General features: G+C 42.3%; 1 protein-coding gene across 1 annotated transcript in view; it reads left to right on the top strand.

The window, feature by feature from the left end:
- Window positions 1-16,374, top strand: part of PHLPP1 (PH domain and leucine rich repeat protein phosphatase 1) — a 232,367-nt gene that overhangs the window by 191,666 nt on the left and 24,327 nt on the right. The window contains exons 8-10 of the mRNA XM_068236762.1: window positions 350-410; window positions 7,923-8,018; window positions 13,728-13,883. Of these exons, the coding sequence (XP_068092863.1) occupies window positions 350-410; window positions 7,923-8,018; window positions 13,728-13,883 (313 nt within the window). The remainder of the gene's footprint in view (window positions 1-349; window positions 411-7,922; window positions 8,019-13,727; window positions 13,884-16,374) is intronic.

Genomic DNA, 16,374 nt, shown 5'->3' with positions numbered 1-16,374 from the left:
AGGAGGTCCTCCCAATCCAAAATCAATAGTCCAATATTATGTCACAGCACTGATCATAAATTTCAATGACTAAGTAACTATACTGATGCAGCAACCCCCAAAAGCACTACTTTCTGTAAAATTGTGAAGCAAAATATTTGACTTTCTCTCCTCTAATCCTGGGCCACTGGACACACACTGGTTTATGTACTTTTAATATACACAGTTATTAAATCAGAGCCCACTACTCAAAGAATGCTTGAATATCCTCTTTTTAATACACATTGTGAACAGAGTGTGCTAAATGAATAGTTATCTTTACAGAGGAAGTGTTTTATCATGATGTTTTCACCTCCCTCTTTTATTGTAGAGCTTGTCCACTTGGATGTGTATCCTGACCCCTGTAATCTGGCCTTTATGGATATTTCCAGGTAAGACCTCTTTAAAATAAACAAAGCTCTCTGATAAGATAACAATGGTTGCATGCCTCTGTGCTACATGTGATGGAGAGTAATCAATTATGTGGAAACATTTTATCACATAACTTTGGCACTGTGCACGTTTTTCAGGACAGATTTCACATGGCTGCTGCACATAACACCAGATCAGCAAAATATTGAATGTAATTTAGTGGCACTTTGGCAGGAAAAGGCCAGGTTCAGCACATTATGTAAGATTATCTGTTGGATAAGTAGTCTGTTGCGTTTTCAGTGCCCTTATGCTGAGGAATTTTTGATTACTGTAAGTTAATCTTTAACACAAGTTTTGCAGTGTGTTAAAGGCCTTGAACTTCTCAGCAAAATGTTACCCGTGTGTTAGGTGCATGCGTTTATTGTTTTGCAGCACTTGATGAGAATGATTAATTTAATAATAATCCATTTGTGATTCCAGCAAAAGGTCAGTTTGGATTGAATGGATAGTTTACTTTTTTTTTTTTCTTTCCAGAACATGGTCTTTAAAGAGGATCTGTAACGTCAAAACGTCCCCTGGGGGGTACTCACCTCGGGTGGGGGAAGCCTCCGGATCCTAATGAGGCTTCCCACGCCGTCCTCCGTCCCTCAGTGGTCTCGCTGCAGCCCTCCGTGCAAGAAGACGTCAATATTTACCTTCCCGGCTCCTGCGCAGGCGCTCTGACGGCTGTCGGCTCCGAAGTAGGCGGAAATACCCGATCGCCGTCGGGTCTGCTCTACTGCGCAGGCGCAAGTTTCCGGCGCCTGCGCAGTAGAGCGGACACGACTGAGATTGGGTATTTCCATCTACTTCGGAGCCGAAAGCAGCCACAGCGCCCCCGCTGGAGCCAGCAAAGGTAAATATTGAATTTACAGTCGGGTCTGTCGCCGGCTGTTCGGAGGGCTGCAGCGAGACTCCCGTGGGACAGAGGACGGCGTGGGAAGCCTCATTAGGATCCGGAGGCTTCCCCCACCCGAGGTGAGTACCCCTTAGGGGATGTTTCTGATGTTACAGAGTCTCTTTAAACAGGTATATGTTTAGTGAAAGATTTGTAACATCCTCCCTTTTAGCTACTTTATTATTATACTGTAATACAGTAAATACAATGGTCTTAGTGATGACAGCATATGCAGTTATATGCACAGCGTGCACGCCGCACTGGAGATCCCCAGTCTACATAAAAAAATATATAAATACAGAAGGGCTGCAGCACACAACAGGAAAGCAGTGACAAGGGGCTCTTGGTTACGCTTTAACGCGTTTAAGCTCACCAACTGCGCCAAAGTGTCCCCAATCTGGTGAGTCCTACTCTAACCCTCCAAAAATGCCAGGTTTTATTGGCGTTCTAGTGGGAAACATTCCAAGAGTCAACTAAATGGGAAAAAAGAAATAGTTTTCTTTATTTTCATGACTATGAACATTGTAGATTCACACTGAAGGCATCCAAACTATGAATTAACACATGTGGAAGTATAGTACATAACCAAAAAGTGTGAAATAACTGAACATGTCATATTCTAGGTTCTACAAAGTAGCCACCTTTTGCTTTGATTACTGCTTTGCACACTCTTGGCATTCTCTTGATGAGCTTCAAGAGGTAGTCACCTGACATGGTCTTCCAACAGTCTTGAAGGAGGTCCCAGAGGTGCTTAGCACTTGTTGGCCCTTTTGCCTTCACTCTGCGGTCCAGCTCACCCCAAACCATCTCGATTGGGTTCAGGTCTGGTGACTGAAGGCCAGGTCATCTGGCGCAGCACCCCATCACTCTCCTTCCTGGTCAAATAGCCCTTACACAGCCTGGAGGTGTGTTTGGGGTCATTGTCCTGTTGAAAAATAAATGATGGTCCAACTAAACGCAAACCAGATGGAATAGCATGCCACTGCAAGATGCTGTGGTAGCCATGCTGGTTCAGTATGCCTTCAGTTTTGAATAAATCCCCAACAGTGTCACCAGCAAAGCACCCCCACACCATCACACTTCCTCCTCTATGCTTCACGGTGGGAACCAGGTTTGTAGAGACCATCCGTTCACCTTTTCTGCGTCGTGCAAAGACACGGTGGTTTGAACCAAAAATCTCACATTTGGACTCATCAGACCAAAGCACAGAATTCCACTGGTCTAATGTCTATTCCTTGTGTTCTTTAGCCCAAACAAGTCTCTTCTGCTTGTTGCCTGTCCAGTGGTTTCCTAACCTGCGATTTCTGAGCCTGGTGACTCGGATTAACTTATCCTCCGCAGCAGAGATGACTCTTGGTCTTCCTTTCCTGGGGCGGTCCTCACATGAGCCAGTTTCTTCGTAGCATTTGATGGTTTTTGAGACTGAGAGCACAACCATTTTAAGGGAATCGGTTGCCCCCGCCCCCCCTCCCCCCATAGACCGTATATTCTTACACTGACCAATGGATAAGTGGATTTAAAAAATAATCATGTATAAATCAGCCTGCTTGAATATGTTTTGTGGTTTTGTTTTTTTTGTTTGTTTTGTGTAAAGCATAAAATATTTGAAGTGCATTTATAGATAAATACTGAGTATCCCTAACTAGATGGTCAGTGAGTTGCAAATTCGAGTTGATGCAGGATTATGCAGATTTTGTATGCAGCTTGAAAATGGACCAATTGTAAACCATTAAGGTGGAATTTGATTGGTCCTTTTTTTTTTTAACCACTTCCCGACCACCGCATGTACAATTGGCTGCCGGAAAGTGGATCCCGCAAGGACCGCCGCATGTACAATTGGCGGCGGTCCTTGTACGGGCATGGGCGGAGCGATCGCGTCATTCGTGACACGATCCTCCGCCGGGGACTGGTTCCGAACCCCTCGCGGTGTAACCCGCCGGCCGTTCGGAAGCGCCGGCGGGTTACTAGCACCCGGATCGCCGCATACAAAGTTTATAATACACTTTGTAGTGTATACAAAGTGTATTATACAGGCTGCCTCCTGCCCTGGTGGTTTCAGTGTCCGAGGGACCACCAGGGCAGGTTACAGCCACCCTAGTCTGCACCCAAGCACACTGATTTCCCCCCCCCTGCCCCCTGATCGCCCAAAGCACCCCCTCAGACCCCCCCTGCCCACCCCCCAGACCACTGTTTGCACCCAATCACCCATCAATCACTCCCTGTCACTATCTGTCAACGCTATTTTTTTTATGCCCTAAACTGCCCCCTGCTCCTTCCTGATCACCCCCCACCCCTCAGATTCTCCCCAGACCCTCCCCCCTCCCCCCCCCCCCCGTGTACTGTATGCATCTATCCCCCTGCCACCCATCAATCAGCCCCTAACCTGCCCCTTGCGGGCAATCTGATCACCCACCCACACCAATAGATTGCCCGCAGATCTGACGTCAGATCATTTCCCAAGTGCATTGTTTACATCTGTTCTCTACCGTAAACACCCACTAATTACCCATCAATCACCCATTAATCACCCCCTATCACCAACTGTCACTGTTACCCATCAGATCAGACCCTAATCTGCCCCTTGCGGGCACCCAATCACCCGCCTACACGCTCAGATTGCCCTCAGACCCCCCTCTTATCAATTCGCCAGTGCATTATTTACATATTTTCTTCCCTGTAATAACCCACTGATCACCTGTCAATCACCCATCAATCACCCCCTGTCACTGCCACTCATCAATCACCCCCTGTCACTGCCACCCATCAATCAGCCCCTAACCTGCCCCTTGCGGGCAATCTGATCACCCACCCACACCATCAGATCGCCCGCAGATCCGACGTCAGATCACCTCTCAAGTGCATTGTTTACATCTGTTCTCTACCCTAAACACCCACTAATTACCCATCAATCACCCCCTGTCACTGCTACCCATCAGATTAGACCCCTATCTGCCCCTAGGACACTCAATCACCCGCCCACACCCTCAGAACGCCCTCAGACCCCAGCCCTGATCATCTCGCCAGTGCATTGCTTGCATCTATTCCCCCCTCTAATCACACCTTGAGACACCCATCAATCACCTCCTGTCACCCCCAAGCACACCTACCCATCAGATCAGGCCCTAATTTGCCCCGTGTGGGCTCCTGATCACTCGGCCAAACCCTCAGATCCCCCTCAGACCCCTTACCGATCACCTCCCCAGTGCATTGATTGCATCTATTTTCCCCTCTAACCACCCCCTGAGACACCCATCAATCGCCTCCTGTCACCCCCCCACCCCCCTAGCACTCCTATCTATCAGATCAGGCCCAATACAACCTGTCATCTAAAAGGCCACCCTGCTTATGACCGGTTCCACCAATTTCGCCCCCTCATAGACCACCTGTCATCAAAATTTGCAGATGCTTATACCCCTGAACAGTCATTTTGAGACATTTGGTTTCCAGACTACTCACGGTTTTGGGCCCGTAAAATGCCAGGGCGGTATAGGAACCCCACAAGTGACCCCATTTTAGAAAAAAGACACCCCAAGGTATTCTGTTAGGTGTATGACGAGTTCATAGAAGATTTTATTTTTTGTCTAAAGTTATCGGAAATTGATTTTTTTTTTTTTCACAAAGTGTCATTTTTCACTAACTTGTGACAAAAAATAAAATCTTCTATGAACTCGCCATACACCTAACGGAATACCTTGGGGTGTCTTCTTTCTAAAATGGGGTCACTTGTGGGGTTCCTATACTAACCTGGGATTTTAGGGGCACTAAACCGTGAGGAGTAGTCTAGAAAACAAATGCCTCAAAATGACCTGTGCCCCTTAGCACAGTTAGGCTGCAAAAAAGTGTCACACGTGGTACCGCCGTACTCAGGAGAAGTAGTATAATGTGTTTTGGGGTGTATTTTTACACATACCCATGCTGGGTGGGAGAAATCTCTCTGTAAATGGACAATTGTGTGTAAAAAAAAAATCAAACGTCATTTACAGAGATATTTCTCCCACCCAGCATGGGTTTGTGTAAAAATACACCCCAAAACACATTATACTACTGCTCCTGAGTACGGAGGTACCACATGTGTGGCACTTTTTTACACCCTAAGTGCGCTAAGGGGCCCAAAGTCCAATGAGTACCTTTAGGATTTCACAGGTCATTTTGCGACATTTGGTTTCAAGACTACTCCTCACGGTTTAGGGCCCCTAAAATGCCAGGGCAGTATAGGAACCCCACAAATGACCCCATTCTAGAAAGAAGACTCCCAAAGGTATTCCGTTAGGAGTATGGTGAGTTCATAGAAGATTTTATTTTTTGTCACAAGTTAGCTGAAAATGACACTTTGTGGAAAAAAAACAATTAAAACCAATTTACGCTAACTTGTGACAAAAAATAAAATCTTCTATGAACTCACCATACTCCTAACGGAATACCTTGGGGTGTCTTCTTTCTAAATTGGGGTCATTAGTGGGATTCCTATACTGCCCTGGCATTTTAGGGGCCCTAAACCGTGAGGAGTAGTCTTGAAACAAAAATGACCTGTGAAATCCTAAAGGTACTCATTGGACTTTGGGCCCCTTAGCGCAGTTAGGGTGCAAAAAAGTGCCACACATTTGGTATCGCTGTACTCAGGAGAAGTAGTATAATGTGTTTTGGGGTGTATTTTTACACATACCCATGCTGAGCGGGAGAAATATCTCTTTAAATGGACAATTGTGTGTAAAAAAAAAAAAAATCAAACAATTGTCATTAAGGCCCAGTGCACACCAAAACCGCTAGCAGATCGTCAAAACGCTAGCAGTTTTGGAAGCAGAGAGCAGATATTTGGCCGGGTGCACACCAAGCAGATTTTGTATGCGATCCACCAGCCGCATCAGCCAGTGAAAACGCTTGGCTATTGTATTTCAATGTGTGGTGCACACCGGCAGTTTGAGGTTTTTTAGCAAACCGCAAACGCGCAGCAGGAGGCGCGTTTGCGGCTTGGCAAAAACCTCAAACCGCCGGTGTGCACCATCCCATTGCAATACATTAGCCAAGCATTTTTCCAGGCGGATGCGGCTGGCGGATCGCTCCAAAAACCGCTCGGTGTGCACTGGGCCTTTCCGAGATGTTTCTCCCACTCAGCATGGGTATGTGTAAAAATACACCCCAAAACACATTATACTACTTCTCCTGAGTACGGCAATACCACATGTGTGGCATTTTTTTGCAGCCTAACTGCGCTAAGGGGCCCAAAGTCCAATGAGCACCTTTAGGCTTTACAGGGGTGCTTACAATTAGGCACCCCCAAAATGTCAGGACAGTAAACACCCCACAAATGACCCCATTTTGGAAAGTAGAAACTTCAAGGTATTAGAGAGGAACATAGTGAGTCCGTGGCAGATTTCATTTTTTTTTTTTTCGCAAGTTAGCAAAAATGGAAACTTTTTTTTTTTTCTTTCTTTGTCACAAAGTGTCATTTTCCGCTAACTTGTGACAAAAAATAAAATCTTCTATGAACTCACCATGCCTCTCAGTGAATACTTTGGGATGTCTTCTTTCCAAAATAGGGTTATTTGGGGGGTATTTATACTATCCTGGAATTCTAGCCCCTCATGAAACATGACAGGTGGTCAGAAAAGTCATAGATGCTTCAAAATGGGAAAAATCACTTTTTGCACCATAGTTTGTAAACGCTATAACTTTTACCCAAACCAATCAATATACGCTGAATTGTTTGTTTTTTTTAATTAAAAACATGTTTGTCCACATTTTTCGTGCTGCATGTATACAGAAATTTTACTTTATTTGAAAAATGTCAGCGCAGAAAATAAAAAAAAATTTTTTTTGACAAAATTCATGTCTTTTTTGATGAATATAATAAAAAGTAAAAATCGCAGCAGCAATCAAATAGCACCAAAAGAAAGCTTTATTAGTGACAAGAAAAGGAGCCAAAATTCATTTAGGTGGTAGGTTGTATGAGCGAGCAATAAACCGTGAAAGCTGCAGTGGTCTGAATTGGAAAAAAAGGGTCTGGTCCGGGGGGTAAAGCCTACGGTCCTCAAGTGGTTAAGGCTGCATACATTTTCATACAAAATATTTCATAATCCTGCGTCAACTCTGAATTATTTGCATGTTATTGCCTATCCCTACTCCTAACAAAAAAAGGGATATGTGTTTGTCTAACCAAAAGAAAGAGTAGGCATTTGTGTGTGCATGTGCCATAGGAGTGCTTGATATAATTGTTTAACTACAATAGAGGGTACTTGTCAAACATAATCTTTTATAAAAAGGGTACATGCTGTAATACAGTTGAGAAACACTGGTCTATATCTTCTGTAAATTGTGCAGTTTTTTTATTATAGCCGTGCTATAATAAAAGCTATTTTATTATTACACTCTAGCAGCCAGAGATCATATTTTGCTTGCTTTCTGTCCCCTGGAGACAAACAATGAACTTAATTGATTCTTGTGTTGTGTAGAGATTCTTGCAGTTAATGAAGCACTGGGGCATTGTTACTCTTTCAGAAAAAAAAGAGCAGTTTGTAGCACTGTCAGTTTCTGCTTCTATAAACCTAATTTTACAGCTGGAAACACTACTCACATTCAGTCTTCATGCTTTAAACAGAAATTGCTTGGATTGCCTGCCTGAGTGGGTTGGTGAAAGCAAAAGCCTGGAGGTAATAGATGTCAGCCACAATCACCTGACCAAGCTTCCTACACGGTGAGTGTTCGGACTTTAACTTACACTACCAGTATTCATTCCTGTGTTGATCTTTTGTCTGTCATTCATTATTCATAGCTCTGCACTGTCAACATTTTATTTTAATAGCGAGTTCCTGTAACAAGACAGAATTAAAGTAAATGTCTACATATTTCCCAAAACATGCTGCTAATTCTTAGAGGCCCTATCAATTTCCAGTGAATAAAATCTGCCTAACATTCTCCATCAGTATCATTTTTCTCTTATCAAGTGCCAGCGTGTGTATCATAAGATTTTTGCTTTGGTGTATCTATCTATCTATCTATCTATATCTATATATATCTATCTATATATATATATATATATATATATATATATATATATATATATATATATGTATGTATGTATGTATGTATATGTATATGTATGTGTGTGTGTGTGTGTGTGTGTGTGTGTGTGTGTGTGTGTGTGTGTGTGTGTGTGTGTGTGTGTGTACAGTGGAGGAAATAATTATTTGACCCCTCACTGATTTTGTAAGTTTGTCCAATGACAAAGGAATGAAAAGTCTCAGAACAGTACCATTTCAATGGTAGGTTTATTTTAACAGTGGCAGATAGCACATCAAAAGGAAAATCGAAAAAATAACCTTAAATAAAAGATAGCAACTGATTTGCATTTCATTGAGTGAAATAAGTTTTTGAACCCCTACCAACCATTAAGAGTTCTGGCTCCCACAGAGTGGTCAGACACTTCTACTCAATTAGTCACCCTCATTAAGGACACCTGTCTTAACTAGTCACCTGTATAAAAGACACCTGTCCACAGAATCAATCAATCAAGCAGACTCCAAACTCTCCAACATGGGAAAGACCAAAGAGCTGTCCAAGAATGTCAGAGACAAAATTGTAGACCTGCACAAGGCTGGAATGGGCTACAAAACCATTAGCAAGAAGCTGGGAGAGAAGGTGACAACTGTTGGTGCGATTGTTCCAAAATGGAAGGAGCACAAAATGACCATCAATCGACCTCGCTCTGGGGCTAGACGCAAGATCTCACCTCGTGGGGTGTCAATAGTTCTGAGAAAGGTGAAAAAGCATCCTAGAACTACACGGGAGGAGTTAGTGAATGACCTCAAATTAGCAGGGACCACAGTCACCAAGAAAACCATTGGAAACATATTACACCGCAATGAATTAAAATCCTGCAGGGTTCGCAAGGTCCCCCTGCTCAAGAAGGCACATGTGCAGGCCCGTCTAAAGTTTGCCAATGAACACCTGAATGATTCTGTGAGTGACTGGGAGAAGGTGCTGTGGTCTGATGAGACCAAAATAGAGCTCTTTGGCATTAACTCAACTCGCTGTGTTTGGAGGAAGAAAAATGCTGCCTATGACCCCCAAAACACCGTCCCCACCGTCAAGCATGGGGGTGGAAACATTTTGCTTTGGGGGTGTCTTTCTGCTAAGGGCACAGGACAACTTAATCGCATTAACGGGAAAATGGACGGAGCCATGTATCGTGAAATCCTGAACGACAACCTCCTTCCCTCTGCCAGGAAACTGAAAATGGGTCGTGGACGGGTGTTCCAGCACGACAATGACCCAAAACATACAGCAAAGGCAACAAAGGAGTGGCTCAAGAAGAAGCACATTAAGGTCATGGAGTGGCCTAGTCAGTCTCCGGACCTTAATCCAATAGAAAACCTATGGAGGGAGCTCAAGCTCAGAGTTGCACAGAGAAAGCCTCGAAACCTTAAAGAGTAACTGTCAGGCTGCAAAAGCTAATTTAAACCTCTATTCTCCTGTGTTAAACAGTTTAGAAGGAAGCCAAAAAGGCAATACTAAGTTAAAAATCTCTCTTAGTTTTGATGTGTGCTTATCAGCAAAGTTGTTAGACCCAAGCTCTTAAGAAGCCGAGAGCCGCATACCATACAGCAAAGCATTCTGGGGCCCTCCCCTCGGCTGCTAGTGATAAGTTACAGGGCTCGTGTTACAAAAGCAGCAGCTCACAACATTGAAAAAACTCCCGGCAGAGTACGCTGCAGGAGTCCGCTATTGTTCCTAGCCACATGGCTAATTAATATTCACTGCACAGTAGTGTTTTACATTACCGATCGTTTGTGTGAGTGAATCATCAGGAAGCAGGCAGGACATGACGACACATTTGGCTTCATAGGAGACAGACAAACATGGAACCTGCCATGAGCTGTCGGAGCATCATTCTCTGCAAATACTATATAAAACTTCTGTGAAATCCAAACGTGGACAGTGAAATGCATATGTAATGTAAGTACAGCTAATGTTTAGCTACTGATATATTATGTGTTTATTTTCTCTGAGACCTTATACCTAACAGCTCCTCTTTAAGGATTTAGAGATGATCTGCAAAGAGGAGTGGGCCAACATTCCTCCATATATATATATATATGTATGTATGTATATGTATATGTGTGTGTGTGTATATATATATATATGTGTATATATATATATATATATATATATATATATATATATATATATATATATATATATATATATATATATATAGTGTGTGTATATATAGTGTGTGTATATATGTATGTGTGTGTGTGTGTGTGTGTGTATATATATATATATTTATATATTATATATTTATATATTATATATATTTTTTTGTGTAGAGTATTATCATCATCATCATTATTATTATTAGTGAAGCTAGTATAGCCATTACATGCTTTTTAGTTAGTTCTGCCCTAACATTCATTTGCTTGGTGTTTTAAAAGTAGAATATCCATATCTGCCGATAATGAATTTTATTTGTTACTGTTTAATTGAAAACGTATAAAAGTTTACTGAAAAATTGTCATAATTCAAGTGTTCAAAGTTTAACTGTGGAAAGAAATGCCCAAAAACACTTCTTAAAGCAAACTTGAGCTGAAAATAAACTTATGAGTTAATTAATTGTATATGTTTTATTAAACATATGTTTTAATAAACATATTAGTAACATAGTACAGAATCAACAATTTTTATTTGCGGCCGAAGGTCTTAATTTTTAAGATTGAATTCTAAACAGCATCTGTGACAGTCTGATGTATATTATAAGGATACATACTTCAGTCAGCAGCAGAACAGACATGACGCCTCCTTGAACTTTCCAGTTTGAAAATGCTATTGGCAAGCTTTTCTCAGCTATGTTAGATGGTTTTGCCTACTATGTGCATAGATAACATTATTATTATTTTTTTAACGCTTCCTGTACAGGAAACTAAAAAGTGACTTCAGACAGTTTCTTAGTAGGACTAGTACTATATATCTATGCTTATAGCCTGTCATTTCAGGTATGCTTTAAAGTGAACCAGAGACGAAGCACCCTCATGTATTTTACCATATATATAAGTGTGAACATTAGAGCAAACACCTACCCTGCTCTCTTTGATCCTCACTGCTAAAAGTGTCTGTTATCAGCTGTGATAAGAATCCTGGACTGCACATTCAGTCTGGCTTTGCTGGGAATGATTGTAGCGGAGTCATTATAGCAGAGCCACAAGGGGGCAGGCTTGGGCTTGAAAAAACACCAGAGAAGACAGACTCAGCTATAATCATTCCGTAGCAAAGCCAGACTGAATGCTCAGTCGGGATTCTTATCAGAGGTGAGAACAGTCAGATTAAAGTGGATCCGAGATGAACTTTTACTCCTTGCATAATTGTGTTCCTTACATATAGTTTATAGGGCATTCCTCAAGCCAAATACTTGTTTTGTTTTAATACCCTAATTTCATATAAACTAAACAAGCCACACCCACAGCTTCTCCAGAGTGCCTTGGCGCTTGCAAGGGATTGTGGGATTTCAGTCTGGGCAGGTGAAAAAAGTTTTACTAGCTATAGATTTCAGAGGCAGAGTTTTCACAATCTGAGAGCTGCAGTGCAGATACAGATCAGTTGCCTGTGTAATGGAGGAGATAAGAGTGGAGTTTTCACAGAATATGCAGATTAGCATGCCTAGATACAGATAAGCTTGCCTGTGTGTGTAATTGTGTAATAGTGACAAGCAGAAAACATGTCTGCTCCCATTGTATCACAGGAAAAAATATTAATATACTGTTGAAGCTGTTTAAAGATAGATTTGCTGTGTAAACTATCTAAACTTTAGATAAGATATATAGACAAGTCACTTGTTTTATTTAGTTTTTCATCTCGGATCCGCTTTAAACAGAGAACAATGAAACAAAGAGCAGATTAGGTGTTTACTGTCATGTTCCCACTGATTTGTAAGGTAAAATACATGAGGGTGCTTAGTCTCTGGTTCTCTTTAATGCTACTATACACTGCTAAATGTTTAATATTGAACTAAAGCATAGATTCAATAGAAACACAAGTACTCTTTTTTTTTTTTTTTTTTTTTTTTTTTAATTAAAATACCGTTTGAAAGTTTATCTGGAAAGTCTATTTTCTTGACAGTCAAGGAAGGGTGAGAGCGCAGGAGTGACAAAAAGCTACCGGTGACAGCATTCTGATCCATTAGATTTCTGCATAAATTGTTATCAAACATCTAGTAATGCAAGGTGGTAAACCAGGTAACAGAAGCAATGTATTCGGCTGAGGCTTGGATTGCAGTAGGACATTGCTGTGCTGCGTTATAAAGGCTTATAATGCAGCTTACTGCAATGTAATTAAAACCCTGTGTCACGTTCGCATTGAATTGTAATATGTAGCCTTGTGACCAGGCCATTTTTTGCTAAATGGGCCACTGCAGCTTTAAGGCCTCGCTGCAGGGCCGCACTACTAAGCAAGTGATTTCTCCCCTCCCCCCTTTTCTCTCCACCAACAGAGTTTTCTTGGTTTTGGCTTTTTGTTTTTTTTGTGTAAATATTTTTCTTTTAAAAAAAGAAAAAATAAATTTACTTATTTAAATTTTCCCTCCCCCAGTCAGCCTATCATAACGGATCGCTCCTGTGTTCCCCCAGAGGGACAGCCGTGTGACACGGCTGTCCCCAGTACAGTGCTGCCTTAGATCGCAGCGCTGTACATAGTAGACGGCGGTTTCGCCATCTAACAGTCTCCGAGCTGCATTCGCTGCTGGGAGACTGAAGGTGGAGCTCCGTTATCCAAGCAGAGATACACGCATCGACGCACGCGTTCTCCTACAAACCCCATAGGAAGCCATTCACGCCAATCGGCGTGGAGTGGTCCTAGGGCTGCCGCCGCGTTCAGGCCAGTTGGTGTGGAGCGGTCGGCAACAGGTCAAACACACACGTTACCAGGTACAGGAAAGCATACTTTTCATTCACTGTATGCTTTACTATACTTACTTTATGTGATGGTAACACAGCGTTAATCTGCGTTACCACTTTTTTGTTGCATTGCAACTTTACTATTCAAGGTCCTACTGTGAATCTGGCCTGATACAAATAGTGTATCTGAATAGTTTATTTAAATTACTAAGAACGATGGTATAATAAAAACAAAGTAATATCATGTTTGCCAGGCATGGAGGTCATTTAATCTGCTTGAAGACCATAATGTTGGTGGGTAGTAGGTTAGATCATATTTAGTCAATAACCATTGTTCATTGTAAGGTTTCTGATTAGCCTTTTCTGCAGAATGAGTGTGCATAGTATATAACAGGTGAGATATTTGTGGTACTGGTATTAGAGAAAAATGTGTTCATTTGGTAAGTGCATTGTGTCTGCATGTCACCTGCCGCTTACTTCCAATTGATTTAACGGCTAGTCTGTCTTTTGCTACACAGGTTGTTCTGTGCCAATGGTGTGCGGAAGTTGCTTGCAGGCTATAATCTGCTTTCTCAGCTTCCAGAATGTATTGAGTGTACTCAGCTTGAGATATTGGACGTGCAGCATAACCAGCTTCAGGCACTTCCAGCCAATTTGCTGATGAAATCAAACAGGTGAGTAATTGTAGGATGCGCAGGATTGCTGCCCTTTAATTTGTGGTTTTTGAGTCCAACCAAACAGTTATATTTTTAATTTTGGATTGATGAATTGCAACTGCAAGATCTTGTACTGTCTTTATCAGTGCAGGATTTTTACTTTCCAGTGCCCCAAGGCCTGCCGTCACCAACTGAAAACTCACTTCTCAGGAGTTCTGCTCTCTACTAGGAAGGGAGAGGGATGTAGAGAACTGGAATTCGGGCAAATGCAGACCAGGAGAGATTTATGACCTCTTATCTCTTCAAGTCCTGACGCCCTTTTGCTTTTACTGCCCAAGGCCATGACCTTGGTGACCTTCCCAGAAATCCGGCCCTGATCTGTATTAGATTAAAAAAAAGTTACCCCTCCATTCCTGTGGCATTTACCCCTCACTTCCTGCCCATATGATTGTGGTTACATCAGTTGAAATTAGTAGAGGAGTATTGACAATAACAACCCAAGAGATTTTAATTCATGTCACCATAAAAATTAAAATGTTTAGGCTAGAGTTCTTGTTAAAGTGCACTGAGCAACGGTACACTTTTTTTTTTTTTTTTTTTTAATTTATTAATCTCCTTTGAAACATAGCATGCCATTGGGGTAAAGGGAGAAGGAGCACCATCTTTTACCTACAAGGGGGTTGATCCTGTGGAGGTAGCCATTACAGTCCACACTTCCTTGCAAAAATCTTCCTTGTTAGTGCACTTCCACACTGCATTTTGGGAGATGCATGCCAGAAGCTGTAGTCTGTACATCTGACAGGGATATGTACATACTACAGCTCCCAGCATGCATTATGGCCAGGAGCGCTCTACACAGATGTATCCTTCAAAGTGTGGCCAGTTGTGGATGATGGCAGCTACCTTGGTGCACCCTGGCTGTTCCCAAGAAGAAAGCACGTAGGTGTCCTGCTGGGCCAGGGGGTGGTATCAAAGATACAGGGACAGCTTTCATTTGTTGGCAAATGCACATACAGTGAAGGAAATAATTATTTGACCCCTCATTGATTTTGTAAGTTTGTCCAATGACAAAGAAATGAAAAGTCTCAGAACAGTATCATTTCAATGGTAGGATTATTTTAACAGTGGCAGATAGCACATCAACAGGAAAATCAAAAAAATAACCTTAAATAAAAGATAGCAACTGATTTGCATTTCATTGAGTGAAATAAGTTTTTGAACCCCTACCAACCATTAAGAGTTCTGGCTCCCACAGAGTGGTTAGACACTTCTACTCAATTAGTCACCCTCATTAAGGACACCTGTCTTAACTAGTCACCTGTATAAAAGACACCTGTCCACAGAATCAATCAATCAAGCAGACTCCAAACTCTCCAACATGGGAAAGACCAAAGAGCTGTCCAAGGATGTCAGAGACAAAATTGTAGACCTGCACAAGGCTGGAATAGGCTACAAAACCATTAGCAAGAAGCTGGGAGAGAAGGTGACAACTGTTGGTGCGATTGTTCCAAAATGGAAGGAGCACAAAATGACCATCAATCGACCTCGCTCTGGGGCTCCACGCAAGATCTCACCTCGTGGGGTGTCAATGGTTCTGAGAAAGGTGAAAAAGCATCCTAGAACTACACGGGAGGAGTTAGAGAATGACCTCAAATTAGCAGGGACCACAGTCACCAAGAAAACCATTGGAAACACATTACACCGCAATGGATTAAAATCCTGCTGGGCTCGCAAGGTCCCCCTGCTCAAGAAGGCACATGTGCAGGCCCGTCTGAAGTTTGCCAATGAACACCTGAATGATTCTGTGAGTGACTGGGAGAAGGTGCTGTGGTCTGATGAGACCAAAATAGAGCTCTTTGGCATTAACTCAACTCGCTGTGTTTGGAGGAAGAAAAATGCTGCCTATGACCCCCAAAACACTGTCCCCACCGTCAAGCATGGGGGTGGAAACATTTTGCTTTGGGGGTGTCTTTCTGCTAAGGGCACAGGACAACTTAATCGCATTAACGGGAAAATGGACGGAGCCATGTATCGTGAAATCCTGAACGACAACCTCCTTCCCTCTGCCAGGAAACTGAAAATGGGTCGTGGATGGGTGTTCCAGCATGACAATGACCCAAAACATACAGCAAAGGCAACAAAGGAGTGGCTCAAGAAAAAGCACATTAAGGTCATGGAGTGGCCTAGTCAGTCTCCGGACCTTAATCCAATAGAAAACCTATGGAGGGAGCTCAAGCTCAGAGTTGCACAGAGACAGCCTCGAAACCTTAGGGATTTAGAGATGATCTGCAAAGAGGAGTGGACCAACATTCCTCCTAAAATGTGTGCAAACTTGGTCATCAATTACAAGAAACGTTTGACCTCTCTGCTTGCAAACAAGGGTTTTTCCACTAAGTATTAAGTCTTTTATTGTTAGAGGGTTCAAAAACTTATTTCACTCAATGAAATGCAAATCAGTTGCTATTTTTTATTTAAGGTTATTTTTTCGATTTTTCTTTTGATGTGCTAT

Source organism: Hyperolius riggenbachi, chromosome 5, assembly GCF_040937935.1.
Source record: "Hyperolius riggenbachi isolate aHypRig1 chromosome 5, aHypRig1.pri, whole genome shotgun sequence".
NCBI classification, from domain to species: Eukaryota; Metazoa; Chordata; class Amphibia; order Anura; family Hyperoliidae; genus Hyperolius; species Hyperolius riggenbachi.
The sequence above is the reverse complement of the archived record's forward strand: the minus strand, read 5'-3'. Positions and strand labels throughout refer to the sequence as shown.